Below are 26,074 nucleotides of genomic sequence, written 5' to 3'. Positions count from 1 at the left end.
TGACTTCGGGAATGAGGCGATCCCTCGATTGGTGGAGGGAACCATTAAATCTATTCAACTGTCACCAATTAAATCTGGACCCAATATTGGCAAACAACTGTAGATGCGTTTGCGGTCGGGTGGGGTACTCACCTCAATGCCATTTTAGTCCAGGGCCGATAGAAGAACAGACAAAACAAAGTTTCCAGTGTGATCAAATTGAGAGCAGCCTTTTGGGCCTTAAGGGCATTTCAGGAGCAGATTTGGGAAGACAATGTGGTCCTTCACATGGACAACAAGACGAAGATTGCATACAGTACATTCATTGCCAAGGTGGAAGGTAGAGCCGAGTACTCTTGGCAGAGGTGTCACCCATAATGACATGGGCACAGCAAAATCTTGCACACCTGTCAGCTGCCCATTTTTTTCAGCCCCTCAGAATTTCCTAGCAGATACTTTGAGTTGCAAGTCTTTGGTCAAAACTAATGGTCCCTGAACCTGTCAGTTTTTCACTGAATCTGCAACCAGTGGGGATATCCAGATCTGGATTCGATGGCAACTCGAACCAACACAAAATGCAAATGCATTTTTGCAAGGGTGACGTTTCTAGAAGCCGAAGTGGTGGAAGCTCCAGTTGGGTTTGCAAACTAGTAAATGCATGCCCGCTAATACCACTGATCTTTAGACTGCTCAACAGGATTCACAGGCATCCTGGGCTGGTAATAGCAATAATAACAATCTCTGTGGCTTTGCAGGTCTTGGTTTCCATTAATACAATCTCTGGCAGTGGAGCCTCCAATTCTGCTTAATATCAGATTTGCTCCAGAAGGGGCTGGAGATACATGTGAACCCAGTCAAGCTGAGAGGAAAGGAAGCTGGATGCTCATTAGCAGTAATTGAAACTTTACCGAAGGCAAGAGCTTCTACGACAAATCATACTCATTGCAGAGTCTGGGAAAGGTTTGCTACCATTGCTGAAGCACAAGATGTTCATCCCATGTCACATCAGAATCACAAGTATTACATTTTCTTGGAAATGGTCTTGCGCATGAACACACTCAGAGTACAGGTTTCAGCCCTGTCCTTGCTAACAGGAGTAAAGTGGGTTACACACCAATTAGTTTGTCAATTCCTTAGAGCATGTGCTATAATCCATAATCCAGAAAGATTGTTTGTCCCCCCATGGAATTTACAAGTGGTACTGGACGTGCTATCCCAGTCACCCTTTTTGGTCGATCAATCCTCATCATGGAACGTCATTTTAAAAGCAGTATTTCCCATAGCCATGATGTCAGTAAGAAGATTATCAGACATTATCAGACATCCAAGCTCTAGGCTACAAGCCTCTTTATTACTACGAGTGTCCCCACACTGTGGTATGCTTAAATAAGTTTAAATTCAATTAAATTTTGACTGCGTCAAGAAAAAGGTGTGTACTCCTTTAAGAATTAGTATGGGACGTTCCTGCACTGTCTGTGCTCAGTAAAATATGTAGAATCATAAAAAATAGTCTACAATATCTACCATATAATCAAAAATATCTACTACAACAAATCACAGAGCATAACAATAAAAGTTCATAAAGTGCTGTGATTCTTCAATATCATGATGATTCCGTGCAAAGTTCTTTAAAAAGTGCAATCTGTGCAGAAATATATGGCAAAAGTGATGAAAGTGCCATGCTCCCCTTCCTCCTGTGCCCTCACTCACCAGCTATCCATGTAAAGACCGCCTGTACTGGTGAAATATATCTTTCATGGATCATGGACCTTACAAACAGCACTCTTAAGGTCTGTGTCAATGAGCTTTGGGCTTGTGTTGATATAATCTATTTAAGATACTTCTAAGATCATTTAGAGTTTATTTATAGGTGTATTTGACCTGCAATTGACCATTTTAGATCTGCATTTAACCTCCTTCTAAGGCCTCGTACACATGACCGAGTTTCTCAGCAAAAACCAGCAAGAAACTTGCTGGGAGATATTTTTTTGCCGAGGAAACCGGTCGTGTGTACATTTTCGTCGAGGAAACTGTCGATAAACTCGACGAGCCAAAAAGAGAGCAAGTTCTCTATTTCCTAGACGGGAGTCTCAAATTGGCTCGGTGAGTTCCTGGTCGGGCTGGTTTCCGACGAGAAACTCGAGCGTGTGTATGCTAAGAAACCCGCGCTTGCTCAGAATAAAGTATGAGACGGGAGTAAAAGTATCATTTGTAATGGAGATAACACATTTTTCAAGCTGTAACAGACTGAAAAGTGCAAATCGTCTCTTAACAAAGTTTTACTTAACACGCAAACACATGAGATTAGCAAAACCAACCCCAAGAGTTTAGCCAGTGGAATCGAACTTCCCCCGCCGTTGTATGTGTTGTATGTCACCGCGTTTGAGAACGAGGAGATTTTGTCTTGACAGTGTGTACGCAAAGCAAGCTTGTCGAGTTCCTCGACAAGCCTAACAAGGAACTCGAGGAGGAAAACGATGTGTTTCGCCCGTCGAGTTCCTCGGTCATGTGTACGAGGCTTAACAGGTTTTCCATTCCCATTGACTTGTATGAGAAGGCAAAACCTGCTTGAAGCAAGTGAAAGCCCATTGACAAAAGGCATTACTTTGCACAAGGTTAAACACTGCATTTTACAATGCACAAAGTGTATGTTCTGGCTGGCATTCTGGCTTATGGTGCCTTGCGCTTGTAAAGTTTAGAGCATTACTTACTTTTTTAACTTTATTGAAATGCCAAAGTGTGACATATCATTCATTTCTATGCACCACGGCATGTATTACTCTCATGATAGGTTGCCTAATGTTGCTGCAGAAACAGTAATATTGATGTTAATACTAATACCAAAAATAAATATTTTTTTTCAGGGCCAGGCTCTTACGAAATGTTTAGTTATGGAATTGCAAGTGAGAGTCTGAAGAGAGCAAACTTGGAGTGCTCAAAACGGGGAGCATTTGGATCTTCTGCTGTACGTGCCTTGTCCATCTCCAACAGTGATGCAGTATGGACTCCAGGACCCAGTCACTATGTAGTAAGTTTTATTGACTGCCTACTGCCTACTAGGAATATCAGTAACAGAGGGGGCTCTTTATTTAGGAAAATTAGGCAATCGCCAAAGGCCTCGTGCTCAGAGGGGCCTCGCAGGCTGTGACTGCCTAATTTGCTTCCGCGTTCCAGGCTGGAACACACGCGGCGCGAGTGTTATACACGAGTTATAAAAGAATCTTCGGGGACCAGTTGCATACATGAAAGGAGACTGCTGGAGTGAGGAGTAAGGGAAGTAGTACACCTTACTACTACTGTACTACTAATAGTACACTCCCCTGGAGTTAGTGAGCATTTAATCCTTCATGTGCAAGCGGAGGGGGAGGGAAACTGCTAGGGTAGTATTTTTTATATACATTTACAGACTTAAAAATGAATTCAGAGCTGAAATAGTTTGTGTCTTTTTTTTTATTTGCCTGGATTTAATGGAAAACCTATTTTAAATGTAGCGCCCCCTTACTTTCAGTATGGGCGCTACGCCAAAATTAGTGGGGAATGGGAGGATTAGTTTACTCCCAGTCACAATTTATTGAAATTTGGGCTGCCTTCAATTCAGAACTGTCCTGTGGGTCAGTCTGCGCTCCAGGGGTGTGTTACCACCCCTGGGCGACAGTTGGCGCTAGAGGGGTTCTGATGGAGTCACCTTCCCCAAGCTGCCAATCAGAGGAGGTTTTTCGCTCGTTGGGCATGCTGGGGGAGGTATATCTGTGGCAGCGGCCATGAGCTAGTTCTTCTGTGCGGGGCCCGAGTTCCAGGTGCGGCATCCACCTTCAGGGTGCGCGCATCCATGGGCCCCGCCACCGTGGCCTACTTCACTGAGGTTGTGCACCATGCGGAGCCTCAACCCAACACTGAAAGGGGGCCCCAGCGGCTTGCTGGGTCCCAAACCCTCTGCTGGGAGGATCCTAAGCTGAGAGCTGTGCGATGGGTATCGGCCCGGGGAGAACCTAGAACTAGGGGTTTTCCAGGAGGCCTAGACGAACCATCGGGGATCCAGTCACCACACTGCATGACAAGTATGCTTAAAGCTGTCAATTGGTGACACTATTTGAACTGTCTGGGAGGATTCATTCAACCTGATCTCTTATATTTCAAATTTGCAAAGCCTGTGGCAGAGGCCTGTTTCCTCCCAGCGATTTACAAGTGGCGCTCTGGCTGCCAGGCCTATGATAGTCGCCTGTCCGGGGGCACTTTACCCACTCTGGCTGGAGTGGCGACGAGTTGAGCTTTATTATTGCTGAGAGCGGGTTTGCTCTCCTTCATATCCAAGGCCTGATACCAAAGCTCTCTCCTTGCTCATCAACCTTTCTCTATTGTGTGCCATGTTGATGTTGGCCGTGTCAGGCCTTGGAATAAAGCATTGAAAACGTATTTGCTGTCTGGACACTGACTCTCTATCTACACTCACAAGTGTCACCCTAGAGAGAACAAGAGGGCAACTTAGTACGCCGATCCCAAACTAATCAGCGGCTCCTTCGGTGGTAAGCGCTACATAAATATAAAACAAGGCCCCCGGGTAAAAATATCCTTTTTGAGACACTTTTGGATGTAAAGTGTAATTATAAACAGAACGGCCCAGATTCTCATACAATTACGTTGCTCGTGGGCAGCGTAACGTATGTGATTTATGTTACACCGCCGCAGGTTTACAGCGTTAGTGCCTGATTCTCAGAACACTTACCTGTAAACTTGCAGCGGTGTATCGTAAAAGAGCTTGGTGCAAGCCCGCCCAATTCAAATGGGACAGGCACCATTTAAATTAGGCGCGCTCCCGCGCCGAGCGTACTGCGCATGCTCCGTCGGGTAAATTACCCGACGTGCATTGCGCTAAATGACGTCGCCCCGACGTCATTTGCTTAGACGTTAACGTAAATGGCGTCCAGCGCCATTCACGGACGTCTTACGCAAACAACGTAATTTTTTAAAATTTCGACGCGGGAACGACGGCCATACTTAACATTGGTTGCCCCTCATAATAGCAGGGGCAACGTTACGCGTCGCTTAAGCTACGGAAACGTCGTAAATTCTCAGCGTCGACCACACGTATGTTCGGGAATCTCGGGTAATTACCTAATTTGCATAGACGACGGGGAAAACGATGATGCGACACCTAGCGGCGGGAAAAAAAATTGCATTTAAGATCTGACAGCGTAAGAGCCTTACGCCTGTCAGATCTAATGGGTATCTATGCGTAACTGATTCTAAGAATCAGTCACATAGATACCGGGGCCAGATTAGGACTTACGACGGCGCAAATGGTGTTGCGCCGTCGTAACGCCATTGAGAATCTGGGCCAACATGTTTTAGATAGAGTAGGAAAATATTTAAATCCTTTTTTTCCTGTCTGTGTTTCACTGATGAAATGCAACAGGAAGTGAGTGAAAATCCATCCAAAGAGAAATAAATTGTCACCAAAATTTGTGTCCCTTTTTGATATTTTCTCCTAAGGTTTTGGATTTTCCATTTTTCCAATGGCGATTATCAATAGGAAAAAAACAAGAGGAGAGATACACACTCCCTACAGGACCTCAGATCATGTGCTGAGTGTCCCCAAATAGGAGTTGCTCATCCTCGTGTTCATTTTTTTTGCAAACTAGACTCTTTGGTCCTTTCATGCCTCTTGTGATTGCTTGCAGTCTTTGGTCTTATGGTGTGTGCTTAACCCCCTGAACCATTATCAATTGCAATATATTTTGGGAAGGCTCTGATATTCATTTGGACAGCGTCTCCAGAGGAAGCCCCATTTTAAGGCAAAACATGTTGGGAACCGTACCTTTAAGGACTGTACTGTATGAGTCTTTTCTAATTCAACTGCTTTGTTTTTATTTTTTTATAAAATGTATACTTTTTAATACATTTTTCCTATTAATTTATTATGCACACAAAAAATCACACAAATCTCCAATATACATATTATAAATGGAGTTCTGGTATTTAATAATACATAAAGATGTTTAAAGGAACTTGAATAGACATTGACAATTGCAAGAAAAGCAAAATACCCATATAAATTAAAATATGAGAATTTGATTTGTAGAGATCTGTAAGTGAATTAAACTCATTGCACAAAAGAAAATATATAATATGTATATCTTACTGTGTAGCAGATGCTTTGTTAAATTATGAAAAACCTATTTTACATTATTTTGACTCTATTATCCGCGTGTCTGAAGTCTGCAAACCCTAAGCTTGATTTCTGCCTAAAACAGAACAATGGCAGTTAGATGTTGAGTGATATTGGCATGAGAAAGGTAATTTGTTTAGATGTGTGATCAGAAGCAGGTTTTAAAGCAATAAATGTTGTATCACATTTAGGGTTTTCGAAGGTAATCCCCTAAGTGACATGTCAGAACAGAGACTGCAAATGAAATTTTCAAAAAAATGTGATTCCTTTTGCTGATATAACTACCTTTCTTCCTTAAGGAACTAACACGTTTCAATTACTAGAACTTTCACATAAATGTGAAAAATAGAGAAATCATATTACAGGTGTTGATAGAGTCCTTATTGTAAAGCTGTAATAGAACTGAAAAAGATGGGACTGATGCAGAGAATACATTATTTATAATAAGTCATGTAGCTTGAATGCAGCAGAATCTGATATTTTTTAATAAAGTGGCATTGCATGTATAGCAGAAATATTAATTTTCATCTTACCAAAATCCATTTATTAAAGAAAATCCAAATGTAATCACTAAATCTCATATAAGCCTTAACCTGTTAATGTAATTTCAGAAGTTGTTTTTAGTCAATATAACTATGTATCTCTCATTAAAGAATATAAGCCCTCACCTTGTAAAACAACCCATTCAGTTTAAAATAGAAATACAAGGGAAAGCATTTGTGTATACATACACTTATGCCGCGTACTCACGATCGGTCAATCCGATGAGAACGGTCTGATGGACCGTTTTCATCAGACCAAACCGATTGTGTGTAGGCCCCATCGGTTATTTATCCATCGGTTAAAAAATGTAAACCTTGTTTTAAAATTAACCGATGGATACCTAAGCGATAGAAAAAAATACGATCATTTGTAGGCACGTCCATCGGTTAAAAATCCACGTATGCTCAGACTAAATTAGGGGACGAGAGCGCTCGTTCTGGTAAAACTAGCGTTCGTTATGGAGATAGCACATTCATCACGCTGTAACAGACAGAAAAGCGCGAAACGTCTTTTACTAACACAAAATCAGCTAAAGCAGCCCCAAGGGTGGCGCCATTGGATTTGAACTTCCCCTTTATAGTGCCATTGTACGTGGTTTACGTGACCGCGTTCTGACACGATCGGTTTTAACCGATGGTGTGTAGGCACGACTGACAATCAGTCAGCTTCATCGGTTAACTGATGGAAAAATCCACCAGACCGTTCTCATCGGATTGACCGATCTTGTGTACTTGGGCATTAAAGTGGATGTCCCCTGAAAAAAAATATATTAAGAGCCAGCAGCTACAAATACTGCAGCTGCTGACTTTCAATATCAACACACTTACCTGTCCTGTAGTCCAGCGCCGTCCGCAGCAGAGGACGAGCGATCGCTCGTCACTCTGCTGCCCCCACCTCGGTGAGGGAACCAGGAAGTGAAGCGCTCCGGCTTCACTGCCCGGTTCCCTACGGCGCATTCGCGAGTCGCGCTGCGCCGTGCTGACTGGTTCCCGATGTGTTTTGGGAGCCGAGTGTTTTCCAGAACACAACAGGGGGGGGGGGATCTGAGACGTCCTGTCCGCAGTCTACCCGCAGACTGTGTGGCCGGAAGTGGGTGCAAATACCTGTCTTTAGACAGGTATCTGCACCCCCCTGAAAGGTGTCAAATGTGACACCGGAGGGGGGAGGGTTCCGATGAGCGGGAGTAGAGGTGGAGAGTGGAGCTCCGCTTTAAGGAGCTCAGAAAGCTGGGGGAAGAAATACAGCAGGACACTGATCTTCCCAGTGAAAGGCTGTGAAGGGAGGGCATGGCAGCAGTAATCTGACAATTGGAGGAGAGCAGGCTGAGTTCCCAGCACAGCTAGAAAACTGACCATGCTGTGCTCTCATGCCCAGTGCGGTCCATTTGCAATAGGAAAGCAGAGGGGACTGGCAGGAACACAAGGGGTTTCACACAAAGTAGTAAAGGATACTTTTTTCACACAAATACATGGTACAGCCGAACATATCAAGGAATAAGAAATGTTGGGTTAAAAATTTCTCTTAATGATCTTGCTATTAAAGTCTATGTATGTCTATTACTGGGTGACAACTGTCTTCAATTGATCTCTTATTTTGTCACCATATTAGGGCCAGGGCTACCTCAATAATAAGGACAAGTAGGAAAGCTACCCCAGGCACACCATCTAGGGGCCCCTTTCCATCCTGGCAAAGTAGTCCTGTTCCTGCCATTACCTAACGGAGAGGTTCTCATGGCTCAGCCCAGTTACATAGTTACATAGTAGGTGAGGTTAAAAAAAGACACAAGTCCATTAAGTCCAACCTACGTGTGTGATTTTATGTCAGTATTACATTGTATATCCCTGTATGTTGTGGTCATTCAGGTGCTTATCTGATAGTTTTTCGAAACTATTGATGCTTCCTGCTGAAACAACTGCCTGTGGAATACAATTCCACATCCTTACTGCTCTTACAGTAAAGAACCCTCTACGCAGTTTAACTACGACCCCCAGGTCCTTTTCCATCCTAAATTCCCCCACTAGTTCCCTGACTGCTACTTAAGGTCTACCGCTATGGTACTGTCTACTTTTTGTTATTACTCTTTTTCATGTATTTTCTTTTTGTTATCATAGTTGAAAGACAGAAATGAAGAGCCATACAAGCATCACACATCTTCTGTGTTTTCATCTGCAACAGAAAGGCTTAGCATTCAAATGGGTCCAATGGTAAGCCTATTTCCTAAATAACAACTATTCTCGTTATATAGAATTGCTTGCATATGTCTTTGTTAAAACCTTCTAATATTACTTTAAAATACAGTGTGCCAAAACAACCATGTGATATATCACTCCCTGTTTCCCCGCGACCAATTCGCATGACAGGAGACTGTGGCTGGTTTTCAATGGAGCCAGTTCACACAGCTCCGGGGGGGGGGGGGCGCAGAGCGCACTAGATAAGGGTCCTGTGTATTTTTGGGTCCATTTCAGGTGCAAATTCAGCCAAAAAGTTGGACCTGATTTGCATCAGAAATGGTGTACAAGGACTCACCGGACCCCTGTTGTGAGCCGTGGCCGCAGCTAGTGTGATCCTGGCCTTAAACTCCACAGCAGAAATCCAGAAAGGCAAGGTTCAGTTGGTTATGCAATGCATAATGCATATCAGACCAAAACAATCATACTTTTGTTCTCGGAATGATCTTACATAACAAAGATCTTTTATTAAACTTCTACTACAATCAACTTATGTCTGCAGCCAACATGAATTTGTATAGTTGTGAATGAATGACTGACACCTGTCTTGCCTTTTGACCAATTTAAAAGGATTGCTTTTTACTATAAACCATTGCATAAGAAAAAACATTTTTTCCAAGATCTCCAACTTTGACTCCTGTCAAAAGTAACTAAAATGTAAAATAGTTTAAATCGGTTTCACCTTTATCTTGTATGATCCATTTCTTTCATTTCACTTTTGAATGTTTTAAATCATTTGTAAATATACATTACAAATCATCTAAAAGAAGAAATACATTATTTATAATCTCAGCCTTTCCTTTGAGAGAAACTTGATCACTTAATTTCCCTACAGCACCATCTGTTGGTGAATTTGAGATCACAGCCCTTCCCAACAGTAAAGCCTCCTACACACAATCGGATATCTGATGGAATCTAATCCGATGGATTTTTTCGTCGGATATCCGATGAAGCTGACTTTTATCAGTCTTGCCTACACAGTGTCAGTCAAAAATCCGACCATGCCAAAATGCGGTGACGTAAAACAATACGACGTGCTGAGAAAAATTAAGTTCAATGCTTCCGAGCATGCGTCGACTTGATTCTGAGCATGCATGGATTTTTGACTGATGGACTTCCACACAGACGATCGTTTTTTTCTATCGTTTTTTTTTAACCATAAGAACATTTTAAAACAAGTTCTATTTTTTTTCATCAGACAAACCGATCGTGTGTACAGGGCTTAAAGCGGTTGTAAACCCGCATATACATTTTTTTTTTTACACCTGCAAGGCAAAAGCCATAATGAGCTAGTATGCACCACATATTAGCTCATTATGAAATACTTACCTCAGAACGAGGTGTAGGGAATTTACCTGGTCCACGCCAAGCGAGATGTCATCTTGACTCGGCGTCTTCCGGGTATCGCCAATCCAGCGCTGTGATTGGCTGGAGCGGCGATGTCGTCACTCCCGTGCATGCGCGTAGGAGATTTCATTCCGGCATGGCCGGCGGCCCTTCAGCCGAGGATCCCCCCCTGCGCATGCGCCGCTGCGGCGCATTGCGAGGGGAATGTCTCCTAAACCGTACAGGTTTAGGAGATATTCTTTATACCTACAGGTAAGTCTTATTATAGGCTTACCTGTAGGTAAAAGAGAAAAAGTGGGGTTTACAACCACTTTAAGGCTACCCTCACAACATTTGCATACATTTTTAAAACATTTTGAGATGATTGATTGACACCCATATATGTGACGTGAGAGGAAACAGAAACCTAGCAGATGTGTTCAATTTTCTCCATTCCTATAAAATGGGTGTTTCTTTATAGGGACATGAGAAAATAGTAATTCTTAGAAATCTTATACTGCCACCTACCGGAGCAACACTGGCAAACAAAAAACATTAGACCAGCCCCTATATAGCTCTGCCTCCAACTATCATACCTTATTTTCTTGCTAGTGTCTTAGGCCCCTTTTACACAGGGCGGATAAGTAATGATCTGCCCCGTGAACCTCCGTATGCTCAGCAGGGATCGCTCTGTTGATCCTCGATGAGCCGGTGGATGACAGGGCGGTCCCCGCACACTGTGCAGGGACCGCCCTATCTTTTCTCTGCTCTGCTCTATGGGGAGTTCGGATGAACATGGACCGTCTGTACGTGTTCATCCGATCCGCAGACGGAAGGAAAAATAGGGTTTTCCTCCGTCTGCAGAATCGGAGGAGTGTGGAAGCGGGCGAGATCGGGTGTCACCGCTGACACCCGCAATCTCATAGGGACCAATGTATGTCCCTTTTTCATGGATGGATGAAAAAGCGGACATATGGTCCGCAGGTGTGAAAGGGGCCTTAGACGGTTGGATGCCTTTTCCTCAAATCCGCTGGCTGAGAAAAACTATAACCATTTGTATCTAGCAATTTTTTTTTATTGTTTCTTCAATCAAGATACTTGGTACACAGTGGGTATTTTTTCTTCAGTGATTTCAATCAAAACAAATGTTGCTTGAGCTGGTCTCTATATAGTAGCTATCCAGGACAGCATAGCTGCAGCATCCTAGCTTTGAATGTAGTACCTGGACCCTGCTGAGCTGGAAGATTTGTGGAGATTGCCTAGAATGTGACCTTTGAGCACTGAGCTTTGCATTGTAATGCTTTCCAGACCTCTGTGTTTGTTAGCCACCGAGACCTCCCCAGGTTCAAAGTCATGGCACAGTCTCGTGTGTAATCCAATGTCTAAAGACTAATGTTATTTAGCCTTTGAATCTAGTGAGGTTAGGCTGGAATGTGACCTTTGGGCTCTGGGCTCTGCATTGTGGTGCTTTCCAGACCTTTGGGTGCTCTGCTAGTTAGCCGCAGAGGTCCAGATCCATGCCAAAGCCTCTGGTATGACCCGGTCTGTGAGGACTCGCAAAGTGAGTAAGGCAAATAAAAAGTTACAGTCAGAAACAGTCTAGCTTAAACATGGAGATGCCTCATGGATGGTAGCACTGGGGACTATTTTAAAATTCCCACCACCACCATCTAAGAATGGTAACGATGAAGGCAAATGAGTATGCTGACATCATCCACTAGACTGAGTGTTGCATGTCTTCCACCATTTAACCTAGAAGAAGCAACTTACCATTGCTGTTCCTATTTTTAAATAGCTTTGTGGATCAGCCACATATCTTTTCTATCCAAGCATATTTTCCATGAAGTCAAGGGTTAGGTTAATAGGCTCAAACCTTTATCCTAGTAAACATTCCTTTTGTTGACCACCCTAGTTGTTAGTCCAAGTTTTCATTTCCTGTTCAGGTAATTTGTTATTTCACCAGTTTTCTTTACGGTGCATTGTTTTTTGTCCTTCACATTGCTAATGTAGGCCCATCACTCTTCAGGTAGCAGTTTCCTTTTACTGCAATTACCTATCCTGTTTTGGAGCAATAGGTTGATCATTAATGCCATTCCCCTGGGTTGTGGTAATTTTAATATTTGATTGACCCTGATTCATTTATCCTTCCTGCTTTGATCACTTCAGATACACTTTGTTATATCATTTCCAAATCTCTTCAATCTCTCATTGGTTATTACCCACCGCTCATTTGTACTATTTTTACTTTTATACTTTTGTCCATTGACACACAGTTCTGTGTGAATGGCCTTATATTGTGTATTGGGTTATACAGGGGCTGACATTATTGTATTCTTCTGTCCTTCAATGGACAAAAGTACAAACATCTTATTTTTTCTTCTGTCAGTGTCTCTGTTTGAGAGACTTCCCCTCATTTCCTGCTCTTGTGACAGGGTTTATCCCAGGTTTGTTTGGGTTCCCTGCACCGTAGGATCACTGATTCATACCCTAATAACACCTTACTCTTGGGAAACCATCACAGATTATTATAATTCTTGGGGGGACAAGAAATTTCGGGGGTAGAGACACAAACTCCAGTAGAAACCAAACTGACCCTTATCCAGTCTATCCAAAAAAAAAATCTTGGGGTTAAGCTTTAAAGAAAGAATTTTTTATTTTTTAGGATTAAAGGAAAAAGAAATGCATTTACTTTTTTTTTTTTTCCATTTTATCTAAAGAAACTACAATATACATCCAAGCAAAAACCATTACTCTGAAAAAGTAATAAAATAAATATTGCTGAAATTATCTCTGGCGCAGCCATATGCAACAATTGATAACAGTTCTTTAAATTGGCCTAGAGCTACACATAGCTTTACAAGTTAATCCTATTTTAGACTTTCTCAGAAGAATCACAAAGGACATTTTAGTTCTACGTCTGTAAACTCATTTTAATTGTGTTATTTTTCCTGAAAGAACAATTATTCCACTTAAATAATGCTGGGCCTGGTAGATTGTTTTGGTTGTCATGTTATATTTTTCTTTCTACATGTACATTTTATCAGTGCTTTAGCCATACTTTTGGGTAGGGAAGCACTTGCCCTGATTAATTCAGATGCACTGACAGTGCAGGCTCCAGCTACCGTTACCTCAAGAAGGGAGGAGAGAAGAGAGAGTAGGAGAGAAGCTTGCCACCTAGTGCCCTGTTTTTGTGGACACATGCTGCATAAGGGGGGCTTGTCTGTGAATATTATGCAGGAGCCCCATGGGACCCTGTAAGAGGAAAGATTTCACCCCCTTTATGATCAGGACGTTTTTTGGTGCTAATTTAGCTTGCAGTCATGCAATCCTGTACGCAAACACATTTTATATTAAAAAAATAATTCACATAAATAGAGCTTTTTTTTGGTGGGATTTGATCACCACTGAGGTTTTTTTTTTTTATATATAAACGAAAAAATTATAACAATTATATTTTTTACTTTCTGCTATAAAACATATCCAGTAATAAAAAAAAAAAAAAAAACGAATTTCTTCATAAACATAGGTCAAAATGTTTTCTGCTACATGTCCTTGGTAAAATAGAATCCCAATAAGTGTAAATTGATTGGTTTGCGTGAAAGTTATAGCGTTTCCAAACAATGGTATAGATACTGGAATATTTTTTTTTTTCACTAGTAATGGTAAAGATAAGATAATTATAGTGGGACTGTGACAGTGTGGTGGTCTAACTGACACTGAGTGGGAACTGACTAACTGACATTGACATCTCCAGTGACACTAATACAGTGATCAGTGCTAGTATGTACTGTCCCAGTACTAATGACACAGGATAGAAATAGGTTAACATCTGGGGCAATCAAAGGGTTAACTGTGTGCCTAGCAAGTGTTTAATGTATTGACTGTGTGCTGTTTACTCAGGAATTGTTAATGTTTATTGCTTATTGCTTGTATAGCGTAGAATCACCCGAAGGTATCGAAACGCTTCCAGACCTTAACAATTCACAACAGGACCGAGTGTTACAGGCATAAATTAACATAGTAACAATATAAAATATGTACCACAATTAAAATCAAATAATAAAACAACAATATAACACCATAAAACCAATACAGTACAAAAACCATAGAAATCACATAAGACCAAAGGAGAGACAACACACAATTCCCAACAGATCTAGCAGTGCTTCCCGCCAGAATGACCCTAACCTCACTCTTCCTATCAATCTGCCTCTGCCCACAGATAGGTTTTTAGATCCCTCCTGAATGTGGGTAGGTCAGGACTCTGTCTAAGACTTAGGGGAAGTAGATTCCATTCTCTCGGGCCAAGGACAGAAAAAGCCCTGCCCCCCCCAATTTTTTCAGCCGACTCTTTGGCTGTTCCAAACGGAATTGGCAGCTCCATCTAAGGGAGCGGCCAGTAACATGTCTATTCAATTTCTCACATAGATAGGCGGGTCCTAGCCCGTGAAACGCTTTAAAAACAAGTGTTAGAATTTTAAAACGCACCCTCTGACCAACTGGCAGCCAATGCAGGGCAGCCTGATGTCTCGCGGTGGGGCAGTGGCCTCTGAGATTTAATGCAAGCCTTACCGCCTGATTCTGGACTTTTTGAAGTCTCCTAATCTGCACTTGAGGCAGTCCAGCCAGGAGACCATTACAATAGTCCAGATGTGGAAGGACCAGAGTGCGCACTACCGAGATCCTCTCCAGATCTGACAGAAAAGGCAAAATGCGGTAAAGAAGCCGCATCTTAAAATGGCAGGTCTTGACAACCTGACCGACATAGGGGATTAGCGTCAAGTCGCTGTAAATTAGGACCCCTAGTGTCCCCACCGTGTCGGCCGTTCGCGTGCACACCCCTGCCCCATCGGGCCATGATAACACCCAGTGTCCCTCAGGAATATTCCCTGATCTCAGAACCTCGGTTTTGGCCTGGTTTAGCTGCAGGTAGTTAGCTGCCATTCAGTTTTTTATGATCTCCACACCTGCTACCAACTTGGCCTCCGCCCCTGGCTCATTGGTCGAGATTCTGGAGAACAACTGGGTGTCATCCGCATAGGACTGAAATCGAAGTCCCAGACTTGCGATCACCGCCAGCAGAGGGCGAAGATAGATGTTAAAGAGAAGAGGGGAAAGCGGGGACCCCTGTGGGACCCCACACGTCACCTTGATAGGCTCCGAGTAGAAGTCCCCCAGTTTCACCCTATACTCCCTCTCCTCTAAAAATGACTTAAACCATTTCAAGGCCTGGTCACTCACCCTCGCCACCTCCTGAAGCCGTGTCAGCAAGATCTGGTGATTTACTGTGTCGAATGCGGCTGACAGGTCCAAGAGAATAAGGATTGAGTGGGCCCCCCGGTCCGCGTCGACCAGTAGATGGTCCATGACATCCAGCAACGCCGTCTCCGTCCCATGTTTGGGCCGGAAACCGGACTGCCACTTATCGAACAGATAAGTCAGGAATGTGACAGTTTTATTCTCTGCCGACACATCCCCGTTGTCAGTAGAGAGATCTGTGTTGTTTACATACACAGATCTCTCTGCTGTCATCCACTCCGCTGATTTGTGGGTCCAGGCCATATACATTGGCCGAGACCCACTGATCAACATGTGCTGGAGCCAGTGATAGCACATCCGGTTTGGCAGTCGCGTATATACATGCCCCCTACCCGGAAATGTGAAATGACACAGCCGGTTCGCACTGTAGCAGTAAAGCAAATAAAAAAGAAAATCAAGATAGAAAATTGAAATGTTTTTTGTAGTATATCATATAAAAAGCCAAATTCATCTCACCGCAGAAATCTTAATGTTACAATTAGGTTGGAGTGAGGATCTTCCCTCTGGGAAAAACAAATTGCCCCAAGCTAAAAAAAAACTAACAGTGTTGGCTGGAGTCTTAAAATCAGTAGTCTTTTAACATACATTTATAATACTTGCCAGTATGTACTCTATTGTAGCTGATTTTTGTTATCTTGCAGAGCTATAACCACTGCTGGAATCTTCAGAATATGACTCTTCTGTCTTTTATAGCCATTGTTAATAATCCCTTTCATTGGAAAGAGTACATGTGATCTATAAGATATATATATATATAAGATATAAAGGAGTGTAAATATGAAAAGCCTACTGCAGTGTGCACAAAAAGCTACGTGGTGTGTGTACTGTCCGTGTCCTCTGCACATTGTGCACCTAACGTAAAGCTGGTGTTTCTCATATTTACTCCTAGAAGCAGGGATCTGCTCATATTAATACTACGGGCAGGGGATATTGCTGCAAGTACTTTCACATGGTGTACTGTCTGTGTCCTCTGCAGTGTGCAGCTAAAGCTACGTGGTGTGTGTACTGTCTGTGTCCTCTGCACATTGTGCACCTAACATAAAGCTGGTATTTCTCATATTTACTCCTAGAGGCAGGGATCTGCTCATATTAATACTACAGGCAGGGGATATTGCTGCAAGTACTTTCACGTGGTGTACTGTCTGTGTCCTCTGCAGGCCATTAGTATGTCTGGAAGGACAACAAGGAGAGGCAGAGAGTCACGAGCCCATAAAAGAGGGCAAGCAGGCTCTGTGTCTAGAGGCAACAGTGCTGGTCGTGGACACGATGAATCCTCATCAGCACGTGGCCATGGAACACGCTTGTCCTTTTTTTTGGCAGCTGGCCGTGTTGAGCCGCAACATGCCGAAGACTTGGTAGAGTGGATGACCAAGCCGTCCTCATCCTCCTCATCCTCTCTCACCCAGACTCAGGGTACTTTGTCTGGCAAAGCAGCTGCCAAGGCAGCCTCTAATCTTCCGACCCTGTAAAAGGAAAGATGTCTATACGTACCTATTCGGAAGTTATTCTGGTCACATAGCCAGCTTTTAACATTGGCAACATTGGGACAGGCAACAATGGATGTCTTATAGTAAACCTAAAGGTGATATTACCCAAGCTCTGCAGCCGTTGTTGGTGATTGATCTATCCTTTCCTTTCAAAGGTAGATAGAATAGGCTTAGCATTGGGGTATGAATAGATTTAAGCTTAGTTAGGTAAGGCTTGCCTTCCACTTTATTAAATGTTTATTGTAAAGAAAGGTTAACTACAACAGTGCACATATTGAAGGTTTGAACATTTTAGAGTAACTGATGTAGCCATTTGCAGTACTTTTTACAGTAATTATTTTTTGCTTCATAGCAATTATAATTGATCTGTTATTAAAGCAGCCTTTCATTTAACAATTCATAAAAGTGCTAGTATCAATATACCATTAAGGCCTTGTGCACATGGACAGTGAAAGGCTGAAAATATTCAGTTTTTTTTATTTATTCAGTTGTTCTCCAGTTTATAAAAGTGTTCTCCAATTTTTAAAAGTGCTAGTACCAATATTCAAGGTCCCATGCACACGGACAGCGAAAGGCTAAAAAATGTGCTGGGTACTTACAAAAGTACGGCTGTGTATGGCCATTCCACTGTAAAGCAGGCTATACATAGCTCCTGCGACAAACGCTGTATCCTGGCCTAGGCCAACAAGGCCCAGGCCTAGGGCAGCACTTTGCAGGGGGCAGCACGGAAAGAGTCCCCCCTGGCTTGTGCTACACTATTAGTGTAGTGCCAGTCTTATGGGGCGGACTGGGCCGAGAGGCAAATTAGTCTAGCGCTCCCATAGTCTAGCGCTGCTTCTAATTTTGACTGTCCTATCATCCTGGACCAGAAACCTTTGTCACTGTGCTATATGTTTTCTGCTGCACCATTGGCATGGTTATATCTTCTTAGTCCTCTCCGGGGAGGGTTAAAGCCCCTGTCAGTTTATTTTTTACCATCCCTGTCCCATTGCAGAGATTTCCTTTCACTTCCTGCCCCATAGTCAAACAGGAAGTGAGAGGAAATCTATGTAAACTAGGGCAATTCATTCTTCCCCCACCCCTCAGGCCCTCAGAACTTGTGTCCCCACTCAACATTTGACAGAAAGGGGTGCATGAGTTTAGTCAGGCCTAGGGCAGCACAAAACCAAAATACACTATTGCTTGCGACTCTGAAATTTTACACTAAGCATATTTTCAGCCTCTTACTATCTGTGTGCTTGAGGCCCTAACCTGAGCTTTAGGCTTGCTGATTAATACACAAATGCAGTACATATAATGTAGCTGTTTAACCTGCCAAACATGACATCTGGTCATCTCCATTCTGAGCAGAAGGGTGGAAGGTCAGATGGAATTCCAGAATTTACCAGATTTTAAATAAATGGCACTTGAAAGCATATCAACATGTAGGCAGGTCCAGTTTACCTTCCCTTCTGTAGGTGGTGCTGTGCTGTCGGCTGTATAGAGGGAGTGGAGGATGAGAGGAACATTGTTCCCCTGCATACTCCAAAGGTGCACCACTCTCCTAAGTGCTGCTTGCACCACCACTCTGCCTATCAACAATCCCCTATGCAGATGATGCTCCGGTAATATAAGCTATACCAAAGTGACAACCTTTATGCTGGAATTTTGCCAATGTACTGCTAACATTGCTGAGAACACTGCTATCAGCCTTTCCTTGTCTGTGTTGCCAGTGTCTCTGTTACCATACCATTGAAAGACAGAAAAAAGGCAAGAGTCTCACCCACTTTGCAAAGGCCATTCAGAAATTGTGAAAGTGGTTGCAAAATATATATTTTTTTAGGTCTGTGCTGACATAGATGCTCTGGACAAACTTACAATCCCAGTTCTTTCATTGGGTAAATTGTTGCCCAGTACGCTGGGCCCCTACAGGAACAGATGAGGTCCAAAACCTTCCTCTTCTTTAATGATGTCCTAGTGGAGGCAGTGGACGGGAAGCAAGAAAACACAAAAGCCACTGTGGTGGTGAGAAAGAAAAGTGAGATGATGTTCCTTTAGAGAAGACGCCCTGGTCCCTTCCCCTATTTGGGCCATACAAGTAGCACTAGGTGAGTTGACAGTCTATGACCTCCATGCAGTAAGAGATGACTACTGTCAAACATAAATTAGCTTGTTTTTTTGGGGGAGGGAACCCCTTATAGAGCAACCTTGAAAAGCACTGAAAGTGTTGGTGGTGGGTGCATTGTTGACATCTTTCCAGGAGCTGCAGCCGAAACATAAACAGGGGCGTCACTCACAAGCCATTATACTAAAAGTTCTCAGAGCACATAGACAACCTCCAGGAACCACTCTGAAATGTCCCAATACTCTTAACTCAGTGCTCTCCCAATGTCTGGTGGTTGCAGCACTAATAAATGGGCAGCAAGTGCCGTGTCTAATTAACACAGGGTCTGAAATCACCACTATGGAGTATGGCTTTATAGTGTGGCGATTTAAGGCTCAGAACCAGCTGGACCTGTCACGGTTATCCTTGATATCAGCTTATAACTTACCTATCATGGTAGAAGGGGTTACCTGAATGATAGTGCAGGTATTTGACCAAATGGTAGGATGGGTAGGAATAGTGGTGACCCTCAGCCCTCTTCTGTACTCATGGTCCTGGGCATGAACATCCTCAAAGACTTGAATTTGCCCTGGCTTTAAATGGAAAGATCCTATGGCCCTACCTGGAATTGCAAGCATTGAGTAGTTTGGCAAAACCTAATCCACATTTGTGAGCTACATAGAAGGGAGAGATAGGGGTAGCCAGAGAGGTTGGGAGTGGTCCATGTACTGCTAAAGAAAAAGCTATGGTATGCACCACAGCAAGAAATTGTTTAGCCTTTTCCTATAGGAGCCCGGAAGAAACTTCAAGTGAAGGTAAATTCCGGCCCCCTATAGAGGCCAGTAGAAGGAGCTGTGTAGCCTTTTCTTCCACAGAGACAGTCCTGACCCCTTCCTCCCACCCCCTGCTGGTGACATAATTTCCTCTTCCGGTTCAAGCTGAACAGCATGGAGCTGACTACTTCCTGGTTTTCCTGAATGTACAGGGATTCAGCACATCACACCAGAACCTTTCCCAGCTACCCAGATCGTGAGAGGAGCCTGTGGAATCCAGTAGAACTGCCAGGACTACCTACTTATGATAAGCATGACTCCCACTTATATCTGTAAGAGCAGGTCTACACAGGGGCGACTTGGGATCTGACTTGAAGTCGCCTCAAGTCGGGCGGTTGAGAAAGTCAATGTAAGCCGTCTTAAAAGCTTCCTGTACTACTTCAATCCGACTTGTAGTCGACTTGTAGGCAACTTGTACCCATTGATTTAAATAGAAGTTGCCTCCAAGTTGGATCACCTGTCTTAACTGAAGCAACAATACAGGAAGAGAAAATTGTTTTCTTAAGCAAACCCCTCCCACAGAGCTGATTGTTGTTTTATGTCAAACATAAATTGTTGTTTTATTGGCCACTGGAAAGCCTCCTGTCCTGGAGGCGACTTGAAGTTGCCTTGTAAGTTGCCCCAAATCGCGCTGTGGTGCACGCTCAGGTTGTGTTCAGGTCGCCTCACAAAGTCGCGGCCAGAGTCGTGTCGCCCCTGTGTTAACCTGGCTCTAATGCCGCGTACACACGACCGTTTTTCGGGTTGTAAAAAATTAAGTTTTTTTTTAATGTCATTAAAAACGATCGTACTTGCGCCCGCTACGCCGTTTATGTAAAGCTTACGTCCGGCGTAACGTTACCCCTGCTATATGAGGCGCAGCCAATGTTAAAGTATGGACGTCGGAACAGCCGTCGAATTTTACGTTGTTTACGTAAGTGGTACGTGAATGGGGATGTGCGTAGGTTACGTTCACGTCGAAAGCATTGAGCCGACGTATCTTAGGGAGTATATGCGACGTGACTCTGAGCATGCGCGGATCGTTAGTGAAAAAATTTACATGGGGTCACGGCTACTTTGTATACAACACGCCCACTACCTTCCACATTTGAATTAGGCGGGCTTACTCCTGCCTATTTACCCTACGCCAGCGCAATGTACGGCGCCAGATCTTTGTGAATAATGGTCTGGGCGCCCTATTTTACATTGGCGTAGCGCATATGAGATGTGCTACGCCGGCCTAACTATACGCTGAGCTACGTGAATCTAGCTCTTTGTTTTTTCTAGACCATTAAAAACGTCATTTTTTACAACCCGGAAAACTGTTATGTGTACGCGGCATCAGTGTTTTTAATCTTGTGCAATGTTACTGTTTCTTTTGGAAGAAACTTCAAGGGACTTCTGTTATTATAGAAACTCAGAGAGACGTGGAGGTGCCAGGAGAAAGGCTGACAACCAGAACCCTTTCCAAGGTTCATCAGGCAAAGTACTGGTTCAGTTGATCAGCTTGGGAACCATCCCTGTTCTCCTGCCCAGTCTAATGGTACTAGCAGACATCTTTGTGGTGCCCAAGAACTATGTTGCTGCCTTCCAACATGTGGCTGGGGCTGTATGTGCTCCACTGAAAGCCTCTATGCCTTTCCTGGGGACCACTCAGTGCCAACAGCTACTTGATCAGTTGACCATCCCCTTCCGGGAGTTTCCACTGTTCCAGCAATATATGCTGGCCCAGGACTATGGGTGTATCGAAGCATTGGATCTATACGGGAGAAGCAGCATCCACTCGGGGGGCGATGACAACATATACCTCCTGCTCTGTTCCAAGAAGTCAAGGACTTGATTCACAACATGCTGCAAAGCAGAACTGCACCTATTGTTCTGGTCTGAAAAAAAGATGGAAGTTTGCGTTTCTGTGTGGACTATTGCAAGCTTAACGCCTGTTCCCACAAGGATGCTTACCCATTGACCCTGGTGGAGGAGTCCCTTATGGTCCTTGGGAAGCCTGTTATTTCTTCACCTTGGACCTGGCTAGTGGCTACTAGTATGTTCTGGTAAGAGAAAGGGATTGAGATAAGCTTTTATAACACCATTAGTAAGAAAGAAATAATACACATTTTGTATCTGTATGCATACTGCCATCACAATTCTGTTGAGCTGAATGAGGTCTGGTTGAAGGTAATTACAGAAAATGTGATGAAGATAAAGTTAGTGAAATTTGTGCTTTAAGTGCAGCTGCAAGATTAGCTGTATAACATACTTAATTGGTTTTACTTTTTGCCTCAAATGCTCTTTAAAGCCCCTTTTTTCAGGAAAATGTGCACCATGTTTTAAGGAAGTCCCATTCAAAGCATTTGTAAACCACTGGGTGCCTTTTTTTCTTTTCTGGCCTGCAAGGTAAAGGCATAATGCTCTAGTATAGATTGCATACTAGCACATTATGTGAAACTTACCTGAAAACAAAGCATTCCAGCGATGCAATGTCATCGCTGGAGGCCACTTCTATCTTCATGCGTCTTCCTTCTGGGTCCGCTGACTGCAGTTGTGTGACTGGTCTGAGCTATGATGACGTCACTTCCATGCATGCGCGGTAGAGCTGCTGTTTAGGGCACAGGATTCTGAAGGTGGCCTTTGTTTCAGAGTGCATGAGCCCATGATGTCATCGGCTTCATATATAATAAATATCTCCCAAACAGGGCATGTTTAGGAGATATGTAGAGTACATATAGATAAGCCTTATTATAGGCTTACTTATAGGTACAAGTAAACGACTGAAGTTTGCAACCAATTTAAAGGATACGTTCACCTTTCACAACATGTTACATGTTAAACCTATATTCAGGGTGTAACATGTTACAAAAAGGCTCCCGCCCCCCCCCCCCACTTTGCAGCTAGCCCCCCCTAGCTGTCACAATTTAAAAAATACACAGCCGTGTCACTCATTCACCATGTTCTGTAAATGGAAAACTACAAGTCTGTGGGCGCTGTGGTAGGTCATTGATTCTTCCTCTCAGAATGCAGATACACTGCTGTTCATTGGTGCAATGCTTTACAGGCTCCTGCAACAAAAAATAATAAATGCACATTTTTTACCAGCAAATTGTTTGTCAAAAGGTGAACTTATCCTTTACAGCTACAACTTTTGTCACTGCCTAAACTCTCTGGAGGAGTGGGCCTTCCTGAAGTGAGGGCTTACTATGAGTCAGCCCACCTTACTAGACTAGTTGACTAGTATTGTCATTAGGGATGGTCCGCATGCTCTGCTGTGAGAGCCATGATTGGCCAAAGTCAGGGTGCCTTTAGCCAATCATGGCTCAGGGGGCTAATTCCCCGCCCCACCAGGGGCGGATCCAGAGTCTAGTCTCGGGAGGGGCACTGACAGAAAATAAGGTTTTTCTCAGGCAATTTGTTGGGGCAATGGCTGGTGTTGTCGCTTCAATCATCCCGACACCATGGTTGTTCTGAATTGCATCCAGACGAACGGAAATTCCGATTTTTCATCTGAAAAATTGAGAACATGTTCTCTATCTAATTCCATCTGAATTTCCTAAGGAAAAAGTCAGATGGGGCATACACACGGACAGAATATCCAATGAAAAGCTTCCGTCTGACTTTTTTCGTTGGAAATTCCGCTCGTGTGTACAAGGCATAAGTTTACATACCCTGGCAAAATTTATGATCTTTTGGCCACTTTTAAGAGAATATGAATGATAACACGAAAAACATTTTTTCACTCATGGTTAGTGTTTGGCTGAAGCCATTTATTATCATTCAACTGTGTTTACTCTTTGTAAATCATAATGGCAACAGAAACTACACAAATGACCCTGATCAAAAGTTTACATACCCTGATGATTTTGGCCTGATAATATGAACACAAGTTGACACAAAGGGGTTTGAATAGCTATTAAAGTAACCATCCTCACCTGTGATCTGTTTGCTTGCAATTAGTGTGTGTGTGTATGAGGCCTCGTCCCCACCCCCTTTCCTGACCAGCCAGGCTGCTTGCTCGGCTAAGGATCTGGTGTGGATTTTTTCGGCGTAGGGGTTCCCCTTTAAATCTGTACCAGACCCAAGGGCCTGGTATGCTCTTGGATGGGGAACCCATGCCGGTTTTTACCCCCTCAAGATCAGCAGAGCACAAGTCATATGCCAAAGTCGGATCTTGCAAGACGGCGTTCCGACTTTGATCCGACCTCAATGATATTCAATGGAGAGAAGTAGGATCAAAGTCGGACCAATGTAGTACAGGGAGCATTTTCAAAGTCGGTCCAACATGTGTTGGACCAGTTAAGATGGCTCCCATAGGGAAACATTGATTTTCACACGTCATGCCACATGAGCTCCCAATGTCGGAGCGTTTGTCGGACCAGTGTGAACCCAGCCTTAAAGGTCAATGAGTTTCTGGACTCCTGACAGACCCTTGCATCTTTCATCCATTGCTGCACTAACGTTTCTGGATTCTGAGTCATGGGGAAAGCAAAAGAATTGTCACAGGATCTGCGGGAAAGGGTAGTTGAATTGTATTAAAAAGGAAAGGGATATAAAAAGATACCCAAGGAATTGAGCATGCCAATCAGCAGTGTTCAAACTCTAAACAAGAATTGGAAAATGAGGGGTTCTGTTGAAACCAAACCACGGTCAGGTAGACCAACTAATATTTCAGCCACAACTGCCAAGAAAATTGGAGGTTGAGAACTCCCGGGATGCTGCATCGAGCTGACCCTGGATCTCCTCTCGATCTCTCCGATCCCCTCACCCTTTGTCCTAGTCATTGGCAATCCCAAATTTGTGCCTGGACTATGATCTAAACTCTTCAGCCCCGTACACATGGCCGAGGAACTCGACGTGCCAAACACATCGAGTTCCTCGGCCAGTTCAGCCCTGAAGCCGTCGAGGAGCTCGGCGGGCCGAGAGCTCCCATAGAACAACGAGGAAATAGAGAACATGTTCTCTATTTCCTCGTCGAGCTCCTCGTCGGCTTCCTCAGCGAAATTGTACACACGGCCGGGTTTCTCGGCAGAATTCAGCCAGAAACTCGGTCGGAAGTTGAATTCTGCCGAGGAAACTGGTCGTGTGTACGGGGCTTTCCAGTGCCTATCCTCCTGCAGCTATTCTAATTTCTCAGACTTTCTCTCTTTCTCTCAGGAGAGGGGGTTATTCCTCCATCGGATGTGACACGCCTTTCTGACCCACTTTTGGATTTCTGGAGCGGACTGCAGCTGCACCATATTCTGCATCAGCTCTCTAGACAGTGAGGCATGGCTTGTCCCTTAACTGACCTTGAACGCATATGTCATAAACAGGAACCCATACGTTCATGCCTCTCTACAATCTATCATTCTCTGCTCCAGATGCAGGCTGATTATACCCCCCTTTCCCTCTAAAATGGGAGTGGGATCTAGGACTTCAACTAACTACTCAGCAACAAGGAAATATCCTCCACTTTACCAATGAATCAGGAGATGAGCAACAAGTTGCTTAGGAGGTTGTATAGAATCCCAACTACCCTCCACCGGTTCACCCCTCAGGTGTTTAGGCAGTGTCTAGCGGTACAGACTCTCTGGTGAGAGGTTTTGGACATTATCTTACATCTCTTGATGTACGTGACAACCCAGTGGCAGTTCTGCTGCCCTTATCGCCCAGGCCAATGAAAAAAACATAAAGCCTCTTTGACTATTCACCCTCTAAATGCAAATAACGCGTGTATTCCGCTACTGTTGAAGCAGGCCTGTCTGCCTACGAAGTCTCTCTGGTTTGAAAAAGTTAATGAGATTTTGTACATGGAAGATTTTATAGCTACTCTACACAATACTGAAAAGGTCTTCATGTCTTTGTTTTTACAGATACTTACATGAATGCGCTCATGCAACCTCTCTCGATACACTCTCCCCACATTCTCCTTCTTTCTCCATTATTTCCCTACCCCCCTTTCCTCCCTAGCCTAGACGAGGAGTCTACTGCGAGTGCCCCTTTATTGTGTAACTAAACCTCTGACCACAACACCTCACACTTTGATAGACCCCCCCGTCCCTAGGCATTGGCCACACATAATTGTTGGTTTAGACAGATATAACTTCACCTACAGTATGTCTCTTATGCTTATACTGTTGTTTCTAGTATGCTGATTTATT

General features: G+C 43.6%; 1 protein-coding gene across 1 annotated transcript in view; it reads left to right on the top strand.

The window, feature by feature from the left end:
* Positions 1-26,074, top strand: part of STPG2 (sperm tail PG-rich repeat containing 2) — an 874,725-nt gene that overhangs the window by 243,911 nt on the left and 604,740 nt on the right. The window contains exons 10-11 of the mRNA XM_040328101.1: positions 2,844-3,007; positions 8,800-8,892. Coding sequence (XP_040184035.1) covers positions 2,844-3,007; positions 8,800-8,892 — 257 coding nt within the window. The remainder of the gene's footprint in view (positions 1-2,843; positions 3,008-8,799; positions 8,893-26,074) is intronic.

The sequence above is a fragment of the Rana temporaria genome, chromosome 1, assembly GCF_905171775.1.
Source record: "Rana temporaria chromosome 1, aRanTem1.1, whole genome shotgun sequence".
Classification (NCBI taxonomy): domain Eukaryota; kingdom Metazoa; phylum Chordata; class Amphibia; order Anura; family Ranidae; genus Rana; species Rana temporaria.
This window is presented reverse-complemented; position numbering and strand designations above follow the sequence as displayed.